Here is a 14315-nt window from a genome sequence, read left to right as displayed (position 1 = left end):
ATATTTTTGCATTGAGACAGCATTTGCAATGAGAGCTTTTTGATAAAATGATCGTAAATCATAGATGGACAATGGACTATTATAAAAATAACCAACGAACATTAACGTCTTTGATTGAAGAAAACGAATCGACAGAATATGAGTTACTAAGTAGATCTAATGATAATATGTCTATATCATTGACCACACAAGGGTATCGACCACCAAGTTCCTGTGCACAAAGAAGAAAAAAATGTCTTTTGTTATGCAATGAACTAGCAGATTTAACTGCACAACGTACAGGCATGTTATTTCAGCACAGGTTTAATCTATTAAAGAATCTCAAAACACTGTGGGCCAATGATACTGCTGTTCTACTTACACCTATAGATGTTAATAGTCGAAAATGACACGCAAGTTATTATTGAAAGTAACGATCAGTAACGATCAAGTTGTATTTGAAAGTGAAAATAAGCTGTGTGGTGAGGTGGTTCGTCAAGAGATAAGTAGGGTAGATAACGTGGAGGGGAATATACAAGAGTTAAGTCCAGAAAATGGACTTCCTATTACTCACCAAACTCTTCAAGTGAACGATGTTGCTTTGTCGACAATTAAAATGCCAGTGGCAGTAAAGAAACGAGGACGCCCAACAAGACCTGACAGCAATAGGACCACCAAAAAAAAAGAACAGAAACTCCAAAACATTTCCAAATAAATCCAGGGTTCCATTCCAAAGAAAGGATTAAATTTCTATAATTATTTTTTTTCTTAGTTTACCACATGTTTTACAATAAATAAAGATTTAATTAAAATTTGGTTTTCGCAAAGGCCTAGGAACGTGCGAAGCTCTTTTTTCACTTAATATACTGATACAAAGATGCCTGGACGTCAATAAAGATATATACGTATGTTTTATTGACTATAATAAAGCATTCGATAAAGTATGACATAAACAATTAATGAATATCCTCAAATCAAAGAAGATTGACTACAACGACCTCAGGATTATATCAAATATATACTATAAACAGTGAGCAAAAGTACGTGTTAACGAACAGCTGTCAGAAGAAATTGAAATAAGATGTGGAGTGAGACAGGGATGCGTATTGTCGCCAATTCTTTTTAATGCCTACTGGTGACCAGAATAGCGGAGTATGGAAAAGAGTATGGTCTAACAATGAATGTCAAGAAGACGAAATTTATGAGAATATCGAAAACTCAAAGAAATAACGAGAATCTTCTAATAAACGGAACCAACGTCGAACAAGTGGACAAATATGCATATCTGGGAACAATGATTAACTCCACAAATGATTACATTCAGGAGATGAAAATCAGAATAGAAAAGGCTAGAGCACATTTCAACTAAATGAGAAGAGTGCTATGTACAAGGGATTCAAAATTGGAACTAAGAGTTAGGTTGGCGAGATGCTATGTTTTCTCGACTTTATTTTATGGAATGGAATCTTGGACCTTAAATGCTACATCAATGAAAAAACTGAAATCATTCGAGCTGTGGATGTCTAGAAGAATTCTGAAAATATCGTGGACAGAACACGTCACAAACAAAGAGGTTCTGAGGAGGATGAATAAAGAAATAGAAGTTTTAAATATAATTAAAACAAGAAAATTGGAATATCTCGGACATATTACACGAGGAGAGAAATACACCTTGCTCCAACTGATTATGCAGGGAAAGATCCAAGGAAAGAGAGGCATAGGGAGGCGTAGAATAACATACTTAAATACCATAATTAAAATACATTTTAATACTTCACTTTGTTTTCTTTTTCGTTTATAAGAAAATCTTCTAACATTAATAAATTCTTTATCAAAAATTGATACTAAGATGAGCAGCCTCCAAGCGAACGGCAGCCGAAGAAAATGCCGTCAAACGCATCATAAGAATGACGTCATAGCTGTTAACGGCATTATAGTTGCACGACCGTTTGACGGCAGTTTAAGTACAGCGTAAAATAATTAGATATTCTGTAGACAGAACAACCCAATTAGACGAAGAGAATAATGTTTAGGATAGGTTAAATTAAAAAATAATTAATTACACCAAATTATTTTTTATTAATTTCTTCTACTCGAAACAAAACAATATAAATTAGTCGCTAACGTTTATTATTTATTAAAAAAAAAAAAAATAAAAATTTAATCAACAGTAAGTAAATACAGTAAATATACAGTGATGTCGTATGAGCCACTTTTTATTATTATATTAATAGGTAACTGGGTTTTAATCAAAAAGGACAAAATTATTGATAGTAATGCCATTTAAAAATCAAATTATAGTACAAAACTCATTTTTCCAGTTCTCATGATATACAGCTACCAAAATAATTTTCCAGAGTTCCATGCTATATAATGAAAATATATTTAAATAATTAAGATGTTGAAAATCCATAAATACCTAGAGTCAAATTCAAATCCCATTATTTTTTCATATATAAAGGTCATTATTGAAAAAAGAATATTGTTAAAAATAATACAAGGTCGTATGATGTGGATGTTTGAACTTATTCCCCACCAAAAATTAATGAAGCGACAAATTAACTTTAAAAGTACCAAAAGTAAAATATGACATATCATTCCGACGTGTTTATTCATACAGATGAGGAAATCGTTATTAAAACCACTAGCTATCATAGTTTTACACATTATTTAGAATGTTTACGAGTAACTTTGTGTCTTTTAGTTTTTTCGGAACCAGAAGTAGAAACCTCCGGTTTATAATTTTCTTCCACATACCTTGTATTGTTGAATCCAAATCCGTCATCAGTTTTCCTGTACATTTTGCAGTTATGACTGCACCAATTTCCGGAAGGACAGAGGGACCAATAAATCTAATGGTTTAATCACAACATAAACATACTATTCAGTTTAAAAACGTTATTTTCATAGTAATGTTTGTCATCTTACCATTTTCCTCATCAAGGGAACATTACGTTGGTAAAATTAGTTCAGAACAAAAAGTTCGTAGGTGTTGAGGAAACGATCAGAATTTATAGTTAGCCAAAGTGGTACGTGTTCTTTATGTTCACGTTTTAAGAATAGAAAAACCAAAAGATCAAATCTGTTGTAAGTTCAACAATCATTTGGGTTACTAAGGTACGAAATTCATATGCCAACAATGTCTGGACCTGTCTTATATTAAAGGGTTCTTTTCTCTCTCATGGGTTATGTATCCATTTTATACTTTTATGTTTTTTTCTATAACCCTTTATTAGTATATCAACACAATAAATATTTCTGTATACAGTGCTTTTATTACTTTACAAAAACCCGAAAATTTATACTGTGAGCTCTTATGTGCTCAAAATGCTCACATGCAACAAATCACATTACTTCTTAGATAATAATTTCTGCCTCATTTATCTGCTCAAATGTCTTAATTTTTTCAAAAATATCGAATGCTGTTAAACACTCATCCACTTTGGTTTGAGTACTCCACAAAAAACTAGTAGTATTCATAAAGCTGTAGTCTGTAGGATTTCAGCCATCAAGGTCAAAAGCATCGAACAGGGAAGATATATAAATTTCCAAAAAAAGATTCGGACTCCTAGTATTTGATACAAAAGTAAGTCGGTAATTTTTTAGCTTTGGTAAAACATTTTAAAACTGCTGAGTGTCACTGAAATATTTGGCGTCGCAACATCTTATAGAGATGAGCTCAAAAAATGAGTATCAAAGATAAAAATGAAATAGGCGTAATATTAATTGTAATATTGTCACGGTAAAAAAACTTAAAAAGAATGAAAAATGTGAAATAAATGAATACGTGTATTTCATAAATGTAATTGTCTTAAAAAATTTTTTTACTAAATGTAATATTTTTTAAATAGCATTACCTTTAACAAAAATGAACTATCAAAACGAAATAAATTTTCTTAAAAATAATGTTTAGTCCGCTAAAACGCTAATCTTGCAACCTAATAAACAAAATTATTTGGAAGACCGATTCTTAGATAAAACAAAATTAAAACTTAATAAAATTCGGCGTAGGTTTACCAATTAACTTGGCGATTAAAATTAAACCAAATAAATAAATTCTTAAAAATAAATATATCCAGTCATTGCACGAAATTTCCAAATAAAAACATCGAATTAAAACAAAAATAAATCACAGTTTGAGGACAAAACGGTTTAGAGCAGAAAGCTCTATGTTAAACGATGTCTTAAATGTTAAACGATTGCAGCATTCTACTCTAAATACGGTACAAGATTTCTCAGAAAATTTGACTTAAAAATTGAAAATTATGTACATAAAACTGTAAGTGACACAATCTGATACAAATACAATACGATCATAAATATATTCATTAGCAATATTATTAATAAAATGTCTATTTTCTATAGAAAACGAAATTTTCATGTTCTACAACACATTACAAAAAAATTTCACATATTACAAGTACAGGTATATTTAAGTGCATAAAACCTTACGAGGTTTTGTACCTTATGCAGTGTTTAGTATGCGTACGATTTATGCACGTTTGGGGTCAGGGGTACAAAATCGTAATGAACCAGTTCAAGCTGTACCCTCTGTATGAGATGCCACTGGACAGGAAGCTTGAGGTTACCCGAGAGCTATTTCCACCTGGCCATTGGCATGGAGTGCAGTGGGACGCCTAAGCTGACCGAGCTGTACCTTTTACCGTAGACGAACTCAACGAAGCGTTGAGTGCCCTAAAGACACGAAAGGCTCCGGGACTCGATGGAATACCACCAGAAGCGGTGAAAGTCAGTATGGAGCCGACGTGGCTTTTGGACCACATGAATGTACTGCTTGTCCAGCAAATTGTAAGATCTCGAGGCTCGTGCTACTCCCACAGGAGGAAGACAAGTATCGACCTGTTTGCCGTCTGTCGTGCATAGGTAAATTATACGAGAGGCTCCTAAGAGGGCGAATAGACACAGTGATTATAGAATCAGGGGGGCTGTCACACGGGCAGTACGGTTTCAGAAAGAACAGGAGCACGGTGGATGCGCTGATGGAAGTCTTCCGGGAGTTACGCGGTGTGGGAGTAGAGGTGGGCAATCCTACTGTTGTTTGACGTCCGGAATGCGTTCAACACATTAAAATGGAAAGAGGTAATGAAGGCTCTATGAGAGAGAAGGTATCCGAGGTACTTGATGAATTTGGTCTCCGACTATTTGTCAGAGAGGAAAATTGTGGTAGAAAAAGGAGTAGTGGTTGACGTGACGGCTGAAGTGCCGCAGGGGTCGGTCCTAGGACCCACGCTGTGGAACTTGGCATATGACGGGGTTGTGAGGCAACAATACGGAGAAGGTGTAACCCCTTTCGCATTTGCGGACGACCTCGCTATGCTGGTAGTGGCGCGGGACACAGAGTACATGCAACCAAGTCAAGGAATGGATGAAAATGCATGAGCTAGAACTGGCTGCGGGTAAGACCGAGGCAATAATTCTCAAGGGACCAAGGAAAAGGGAAGGGATAACATTTGAATGTGCAGGAAAGAGAGTGGTTCCAAAGAAATGCATGAGATATTTAGGGGTGACTCGGAGTTAAAACGAAAAGTGGTGGGAGCACGTAAAAGCGAAGACTCAAAGAGCTGCAGTGAGATCCGCTGCCTTGGGAGGAATCATGCCCAACATCGGAGGGCCCAAAACTGAGAGGAGGAGGGCCCTTCATTCTGTTGTGCAATCGATCGTCCTCTACGCTGCGCCTGTCTGGAGCTCTGCAGCTTTAACAAAGGAGTACAGAAAGCAGCTCACCCGAGCAAATAGGAAGAGTCTATTGAGGGTAGCGTGTGCATACAGAACAGTTTCTGCCGAGGCGTTAGGAGTTATCACCGGGTGTATTCCGATGCACGTGCTAGTGAAGGAAAGAGAAAGAATATACGAGAGAAGAAATGAAGACATAGCAACAGAACGTTTAAAAAAAGAAGAAAGGAAAGGGTCCATAATAGTGTGGCAAGAGGAATGGGATGAGTTAAGACCAGTTAATTCTTGTAATTTATTCACAGTTATAGTTGCTATTTTTCGCTAATTTATTTACAGTCAAAATACTGCATTTTTTCTTCACCAGCGACCTCTAAGTTTTATACAAAACAGGTGTAAATTATTCAAATTTTATAAGCAACTTAATACTTATGGGAGTATGTTTATATCTGTTTTAAACTTTAGGTTTTACGACTAACTACACTCAGGTGCAAAAAAATCGATCCATTCCTTATTTAATTGAAGTTGTATAATTTTAGAGACATTAAATTACGTATGTAAATTTAGGTGTACCCTCGTATACGAGAAATAAAATAATATTTTTAATATTGCTTTTTATATTTCTTAAAACAAATTGGTATTTCAGGTTTTTGTCAAAAAGGGTCTGAAGCAAGTAGATATTTATTGAATGTTGTTTTTAATTCAACAACCATACTAGTGTAGTGATTTTATTTTCAAAACGTGTTATATTTTTATTTAATTATCCTTCCTAAATGTCTCTAACTCCGACAGATGCTGCAAGGGCAGTGACTTTAGTTCAAGATGGTCGTAGCCAATATTATGCAGCTGAAATATTGGATGTTAGTCGATCTTCGGTTCAAAGAAGTTCGGCGTTTTAGTGACACCGGTAACTTCACAAGACGACCAGGATCAGGTCGTAGAAGGGTAACATCCGAAAGAGATGATCGATTTCTGGTCTCATCATGTTTGAGAAATCGGCATCTAACTTCAGTTGAACTGGCAAATCGTCTGAGCGAAGTGAGAAATGTGGATGTAAGCAGATGGACAGTTTGTCGACGACTTGTAGAAGGCAATTTATTATCCAGAAGGCCAGCCCTATCTCCAATACTACCCATAGAACATCGCAGAGCTCGCCTTGCTTTTGCAAGAGAACATAAAAACTAGAGTGATACAGATTGGAGCCATGTATTGTTCTCAGATGAGTCCAGATTTTGTCTAAGGTCACCAGACGGCCGAGAAAGGATTTGGAGAAGACACGGAGAGCGATATTTTCAAGTATCAGTTCAGAAGCCCATACTGATTTAGTTATTGTAGATAGAGGTTCTATGACTGCTGCAAGATACATAACAAGTATTTTAGATCAGCATGTGGTACCTTTTGCTCCTTTCATTGGACCTAATTTTATTTTTATGGACGACAACGCGCGTCCTCACCGTGTTAGAATCGTCAACCAATATATAGAGGAGGTGGGAATTGTCCGTATGAACTGGCCAGCTTGCAATCCCGATCTCAATCACATAGAACATCTATGGGATATGATGGGAAGACGTCTTCGAGCACGAGTACCCCATCCAAACAACTTGGCTGAACTTACAGCGGCTCTTCAAGAAATATGGGACCAATTGGATCAATTTGATATCCAGAGGTTAATTACCTCAATGCCTAGACGTGTACAGGCTGTTATAAGGGTCCGAGGGGGAAACACTAGATATTGATTTATTATCAATGTTTTTCTTAATTTCAGAAAGTTTTGAATATTCCTGTATTTTTGAGTTTTGGCGTATGTCTCTATAAATAAATTATTTTTTTGGATAATCTGTAAAAATTATTTTAATCTAACATATACTTTTACATATATACCTGATTTAAAACTAATATCTTCAAACGTTTTCTTTTTTCAGCAAATAATACCCATGGATCGATTTTTTTGCACTTGAGTGTATATATAACACTCTTTGAAATTCGCAAACTAATATCAAATTGTGTCACTCCAGCAAAAAATACAAAACATACTAATATTATAAACTTCCAAAACTGTTTGGAAATATTAGCCGTTTTTAAAAATGACATATTTTTCGATTTTTTAAATACCTTAATAATATTTGGAAGACTACTAACATGATTTTAGTACTCCTAATTAACGCAAACGTAAATTAGTCCATAGCTAATTTAAAAATCAACAACAAACCGAATTACAACAAAAAAAATCAAATCCGAATTTCTTATTACGTTAACAAAGAAATAAATTGCAAACGTAATATTTTTGCAACATATCTATATAAAAAATATATATATATTTAATTTAATAAGTACGGAAGCCTTGCATTAGAAGACATGGTTAAAGAAATATTCAATTTTTAGCCAAACTTTCACATTATCCCGTGTTTATAATCGTTTCATTAAAAATAATATGTTTTTTCGATTAGGCAAGATATGGAAATAAACGTAAAAATAAAACAAAACGCGTTTGCATTAAAAGAAATTAATTTTAAATTATTATTTCAATGAAACAATTATAAACTTTTTGTTACACGAAAACAGTTTTATACTGTTCCGCTTTCATCTATTGTTACACCGTTGCAAATGATTACTTCGTTTCCATGTCGATGTTGTTCAATACCCCTCCAAATTCGAAGAGAGGTTGAACCTTTTAATCCTACTTTTTCCAGATCCTCTCGACTTATGTGATATAATACCTAAAAGATAAAAAAGAAGGTTTAGGTGGTGACAATTTAGTAATAAACTTAATTAGAGCAAGCCTTACTACTTTTGGCTGCTCACTTACTTTCACACAAGGAATTCATAATCAAAATGTAAATAAATACATAACCTAACTTGTATGTATGATTATCAGATTTCGTTAACTCACAAGTTTAAAGAAAATAAAACGGACTAAAACATGTTTAAATCCGTTTTGTTTACTTTTATAACATATATAGAAGAACTACTTATTTGTTAGTAATGTAATAAAATTCATAAACAATGGCGTTCAACAAAGTCAAATCCCATTTTACTCTATGGAATAAAATAAAAAATATAACATATATAAAGTAGATAGATAGACCCTTGAATTATCCGAAATTATCCAAAAAATTGTTCAATCCGAAAATTATCCGATGGTCCACGAAATTATCCGAAAATCGGATAATTATCCGGACCTTGGCAACACTGCGTGCGATGACCCGATAAAACGTGCCGGGGCTGAAAATACTTATCTTTACCACAGTTGCACAGTTGAACCCATTATTTATAAAAATGAATCCTTCAAAGAAATCAAAAGTTTATCACTTTCATATAGAGTACACTATGTTATTTTGTTAAAATGTTTTCCACTTCAACATTCATATGCTTTCTGAGCCCTTTTTCTTAGAAATAAATTAGAAATAAGTTATAAAGTTTACCTCTTCAAGCGTGTAGCCTTCAGAGACGAAGATTCTTTTTGCAGATTCATGAATTCCTAATCCTTCTAACCAATTGGCGAGACGTTGGTCTTCTTCAACTATTTCCTGGAGATCATTATTGTTATTAATACGTGATTGACAGCAACATCTGTGACAACATAACTGGCGAAGGGCTATTTCTTGACGGTGGGTTTCTATCAACTGCTTCAACTACAATTTGAAATTCTTGTGTAACAAAAAAATATACAATATGGTGGAAATAAAAGTAAAAAATTAATTTATCGTTTATCATTAAATCACCAGATTAGAGCACGCATCGGAAAAGCCAGATCCACCTTCAATCGGATGGGAGCCCTCTTCAAGAGTCACAACCTCTCTCTTACAAAAATACAAAAGTAAAAATGGTGCGATTCTACGTCTCCTCTGTCCTTTTTTATGGTGTTGAATTGTGGACCTTGAATGAAGATATGTGCAGAAAACTGGAAGCATTTGAGATGTGGCTATATCGGAAAATGCTTAAGATCCCCTGGACTGACCGAGTCACAAATGAGGAGGTCCTCAGAAGAATGAATAAGAATCGAGAACTACTGACCACCATCAAATCTCCAAAGTTACAGTTCTTCGGACATATTATGCGAAATGAATCCAGATATGCTCTCCTTCAAGCCATCCTGCAAGGAAAAATATTTGGAAAACGAGGTCCAGGAAGAAGAAGAACATCTTGGTTAAAGAACCTCAGCATCTGGTTCAATACAACATCTGTGCAGCTTTTCCGTGCTGCTGCAGATAAGATAAAGATTGCCATGATGATCGCTAACATTCGTAACGGATAGGCACATCAAGAAGAAGAATCATTAAATCTAGGAGCACATTCTGACAATGCATGATTTTTAATGTAAAACACTTGTTGCCAGATTTTCATTCCATTTTTATATTTAAAATTTTCACTGTACAGCCTGAAGTAACATTTGGTTTTTGTTAATGTAATCTTTTATTTGTCCCTGCCAAAATTTCTCTTGTTCAGGTTTGTATTTATGATAAGACGTACCTACTTCTAAGAGAGAGCTAGTCGAAACCCCAACAATAAAATTCTCATGTCAGGCGTCGTTTTATAGTTATACGCCTGAGTTGTCATTTTATTGTTGAACAATTAGCACCCAATGATATAGGTAGTAACTCCATTATTATACGCTGATTGTTATATTGATACAACCTTGGGTCTTGGATCACCCAAAATTTAGATCCGTCCTTCGAAATCACATCGTCGAATTGCATTGGAATGAACGAGTAGATTTGTTGGCAATTTTAGACCCAGAACTATTCTGTGGCATCACCAAAGATGCTGCTAGAAACGAAATTCAGAGGTGGCTAATAAGGAATCACCAAAAGAAATGGAATCACAAAAAGAATGGAATAGAGATTAAAAAGGTCACCGAAATGGTGATTGGACATTGTCGTTTAAGTAAACACCTACACTATAAATAGGTAAGGTGAATGAACGAAAGTGCAGAAAATGCAAAATGGAAGAAGAGACTACCATACACATCCTATGCCAATGCAATGTACTTAATGATATGAGGCCGAAATACACCGGTCAACTGAGGATTAAACCAAAACAGATCCTAAAACTATCATTGAAAAAAAAAAATGTTGCTTTTGTTGAGGCCACAGGAATTTCGAGTTTAATGAAACAAAAACCAGAGTATGATACAAAGGTATTATGACCAAGGGCCAGAGATAAAAGTATCTCGCCTTTATTAAGAATAAGAGTGAGTATTAAAAAAATATTTTTGTATGTTTTACGAAAACTAACTTACCAGTCCCTGATATTGTCTCTGACATTCAAGCAGGTCCTGCCACAATCTCGAATTTTCATTTCTCAATTGTAAATTAGAATCCCTTACATCATACCCCTCATTTGTTTTACTGCTTTTACTCGAATTAACTGTACTTGGAGAACTATGATTGGCGATGTGTTCACTTAACTCGGGCGTTAAAACAGTAATGGCAGCTTGGATACAAGAACGCACCAGATTGTCCAATGCGAACATCCAATGTGGCTTAATTGGATGAAGACGAAGAACTTCGTTCACGGATTCCTACAATTAATAGAAACATTAATAATAAAATAAAAACTGTAGAATTTATGCGCAACAAACATGTATAGATTACGGCATCCTCTTTAAATGTGGTTTTTTATAGAAGGCAAAAAGATTTTTATTTGCTAGTTGAAGATGATAATGTTATCAATTTTAGAAATGATCTTACGCCCTATTAATAACTTTTTACTGAAAAAGCTACAGACCTGCACCTCTCTATTGTTTGTTTAAAAATCATGTTTTAATTACTTTTATTGTGATTTTTCAATATATATAACCTGTTCACCAAGTTTGGTTGAAATCAGATGTACCCTTTCTAAGATATGACTTTCGGTTTCTGACAGACAGAAGGAAGAACACGACGCAATTTTATATATTCTGTATAATATATAGGATATATAAAATTTCTGCACCGTTGAAGCATGTACACAGTATCTCCCAATTAATTCCCTTAATTTTTTTTTACTACGCCCATGGCTAACAAATCCACGGGACGCGCCATGCCTCGATTTCTTAATTATTGAAAGTGGCATCGCATTGTGTCCTTATTGCCCTCATCTTCCAAGAACTGATTCAATGAATTATTTGCCTTTTGGCAATTTAGGAATCACACATTTCCTTAAGTCATTCACGTTATATACTGTTGTGTTTTCTCTAGTCAAATATTAAATTTCTAAACAGAGAAAGTTCCGTTGACTCGAAATGGTTCCCTGTGCGTAACCAATAATTGTATAATCATCGAAATTCCCCTCCTTCACAGCATTCTGAGCCCTAAGTATATAACTAACTCGAGACTAGAGCATTTTTGTCTCAATTCTTGCACACGAACGTTCAGCTTGATTGACTTTGATGTCAATTCCGCTACTACAACGTCATGTTGGTGTTTCTGTTACAACAATGCCCTGGCATTGTTTCTGTTAACCTGACGTGTTGTCTTTGGTTACTGTAAGTACCTTTGCCGGTTTATCTCATTCAGCCCCAATCCGAATTGTTTTATGATCAAAGGCACTATTGACCCAAATTTAGTTTGACTTGGACAATTGATAATATAAGTACGGTAATAATTATCCGAAGAATACTGGTTAAGATCTTGTATATCCAGCTCGATATTTTCAATTACATCATCATGTACTTTTTACCTAGCCTACATCAAGGCTTTTTTGTCTAATAGCTACAATTTCTTTCTACTTTTGCTCATAGGATTCATGGTTCTTTTTCGACCTTTGTTTGATACTTTCCTTTTTATACAATATACAATTTGTATACAAATTCGTTAAGGATTTCTGCTTAGTTGATAGACATGTCGTGGAATGCCAATTTTAGATTCCCCATGTCTCTATTAACATCTTTATCAGCGTCTGTTATACCTTGCAATTTTAGAAGGTTCAGATTAAAGCAGAAATCTGAATTTGTTTCGAAACTATCTTACCGATTTTTCTATCAGATGTCGCTATTGCGTCCATAACGAAGGCATTTTATTGTTGCTTCTAATAAGACAGAAAAGATTTATTTTTCACGTTGAGAACGGTTATGAATAACTGTTCTGATGAGACTTATTAAGTCGAAATACGTATCAACAGTTACATAGACGCTTTGTACGTGAAATCAAATCTTTGCTGTCTTTTTCATTTTATTCGGATCTACTCTGTATGAGTACAAGAAACAAATTCGTTAAGGATTTCTGCTTAGTTGATAGACATGTCGTGGAATGCAAATTTTAGATTCCCCATGTCTCTATTAACATATTTATCAGCGTCTGTTATACCTTGCAATTTTAGAAGGTTCAGATTAAAGCAGAAATCTGAATTTGTTTCGAAACTATCTTACCGATTTTAATAATTAGAGTTAAACACTCTTACCTGATAAAGATATATGGCAAATTGTAGTTGATTTATGGCTGCAGAATCGAAATCCAGTTCTTCCTTTAACTGCCTCACAGTGCTCTCGACAACTGTCATTGACTGTTCCGTGAGGTAAGCTTTCAAGCCATCCATTAATCTTAACAGATGCTTTTCTGTCAGCACCGTCTCCCCTAAATACTTTTCCCTAACTTTTTGCATCCATACTTCGCATATCTTCACACCATCGTTGGCAAGAACCTATAAATAATTAAAATATTTTTACTCAAAAAATATAATCAATTGATTGGAATCAAGCCTAAAAGCCATTGTGCCTATTACTACTCTCGTCTAGTGAATTTAAACATTGATCAAACTAAATTGATTTTGAGATTGACATACCCCAATTTGGAATCACAACTATAACCTATCTATATTACCAGGCGATGATGTTAAAATGTCTTATGATGAACATGCGATAGTGAACTTAAAGGAGACTCAACTTCCGTAGCAACCGTTTACCCAGGAAGAATTAAACGAACTAATTAGATCTTTAAACCTTTGAAAAGCCTCTTCTGACCTGATTCATGAGTTTACCAGCCAAAAAATTTCCCAGTACTGTTGCGGATAAGATGCGATATGCCTTTCACTACATAGAGAATCTACGTCTGAAAGAGAACCACTCTGTGGCCTTTACTTATAAGAGGAAGCTTACTGGAATAAGTGAGCTGAAATTATTTGGGAAGGAACTAGAAAGAACCGATAAGGTCAAGTATCTAATGTCTGGATTACAAACTCAATTAACTGGAACGTAAATTGGGACATCCATATTAACAACATAATCAACAAGGCTACGTGGCTCTTCTGGGACTGCAGACAAGTTATAGGTAAAACCTGAGGGGCTAAAACCAAAGGTAATCTGTTGGTTATACACATCAGAATCGACAGTTACATATGGTTCAGTACTTTGGTGTAAAAAGAGGTGTTGCAATCTTGTGTTACCTCTCGCGCCACCCTACAAAGACAAGCGTTTCTAAATATGGCAAGGGCCTTGAATAGAACAGGAACGGCATCTTTAGAAGCTATCACAGGTCTAACCCCACTGGAATTATATTTAGGAGGTAGCTTTTATTACCATCCTGAGATTTAAAGCAAACAATACTTGGATGCCGAATTATATATTGAAAAATCACACTTGAGAAATCATGATGATACCAGAACTAATCTTCATTGAGAAGATTAACACAATTTTACCATCTAAAGAACAAAAAGTTCCAAACATTAAT

The 14315-nt window shown here is 34.7% G+C and overlaps 2 protein-coding genes across 4 annotated transcripts in view; one reads left to right on the top strand and one right to left on the bottom strand.

Moving 5' to 3' along the window:
• Nucleotides 1-2120: 2120 nt before the first annotated feature.
• Ask1 (apoptotic signal-regulating kinase 1) overlaps nt 2121-14315 on the bottom strand; it is a 78762-nt gene continuing 66567 nt past the window's right edge. For all 3 annotated transcript variants that reach the window (XM_072538546.1, XM_072538547.1, XM_072538548.1), the window contains 4 exons: nt 13051-13290; nt 10910-11191; nt 9093-9302; nt 2121-8387 (listed from right to left, as the gene is read on the bottom strand). In XM_072538546.1, the coding sequence (XP_072394647.1) occupies nt 8235-8387; nt 9093-9302; nt 10910-11191; nt 13051-13290 (885 nt within the window). In that variant the 3' untranslated portion in view covers nt 2121-8234. The remainder of the gene's footprint in view (nt 8388-9092; nt 9303-10909; nt 11192-13050; nt 13291-14315) is intronic.
• Nucleotides 5594-5998, top strand: LOC140446684 (uncharacterized). Its single transcript, XM_072539279.1, has one exon. It carries the CDS (start codon nt 5594-5596, stop codon nt 5996-5998), a length of 405 nt encoding a protein of 134 aa, XP_072395380.1.

The sequence above is a fragment of the Diabrotica undecimpunctata genome, chromosome 7 (genome assembly GCF_040954645.1).
Source record: "Diabrotica undecimpunctata isolate CICGRU chromosome 7, icDiaUnde3, whole genome shotgun sequence".
Taxonomy (NCBI): Eukaryota; Metazoa; Arthropoda; class Insecta; order Coleoptera; family Chrysomelidae; genus Diabrotica; species Diabrotica undecimpunctata.
Note: the sequence above shows the minus strand (reverse complement) of the source record. Positions and strands in the feature narration are given on the sequence as shown.

Bases quoted from the DNA above. Each gene is read 5' to 3' on its own strand.
- LOC140446684 (XM_072539279.1), top strand. From the start codon at position 5,594: ATGCCCAACATCGGAGGGCCCAAAACTGAGAGGAGGAGGGCCCTTCAT.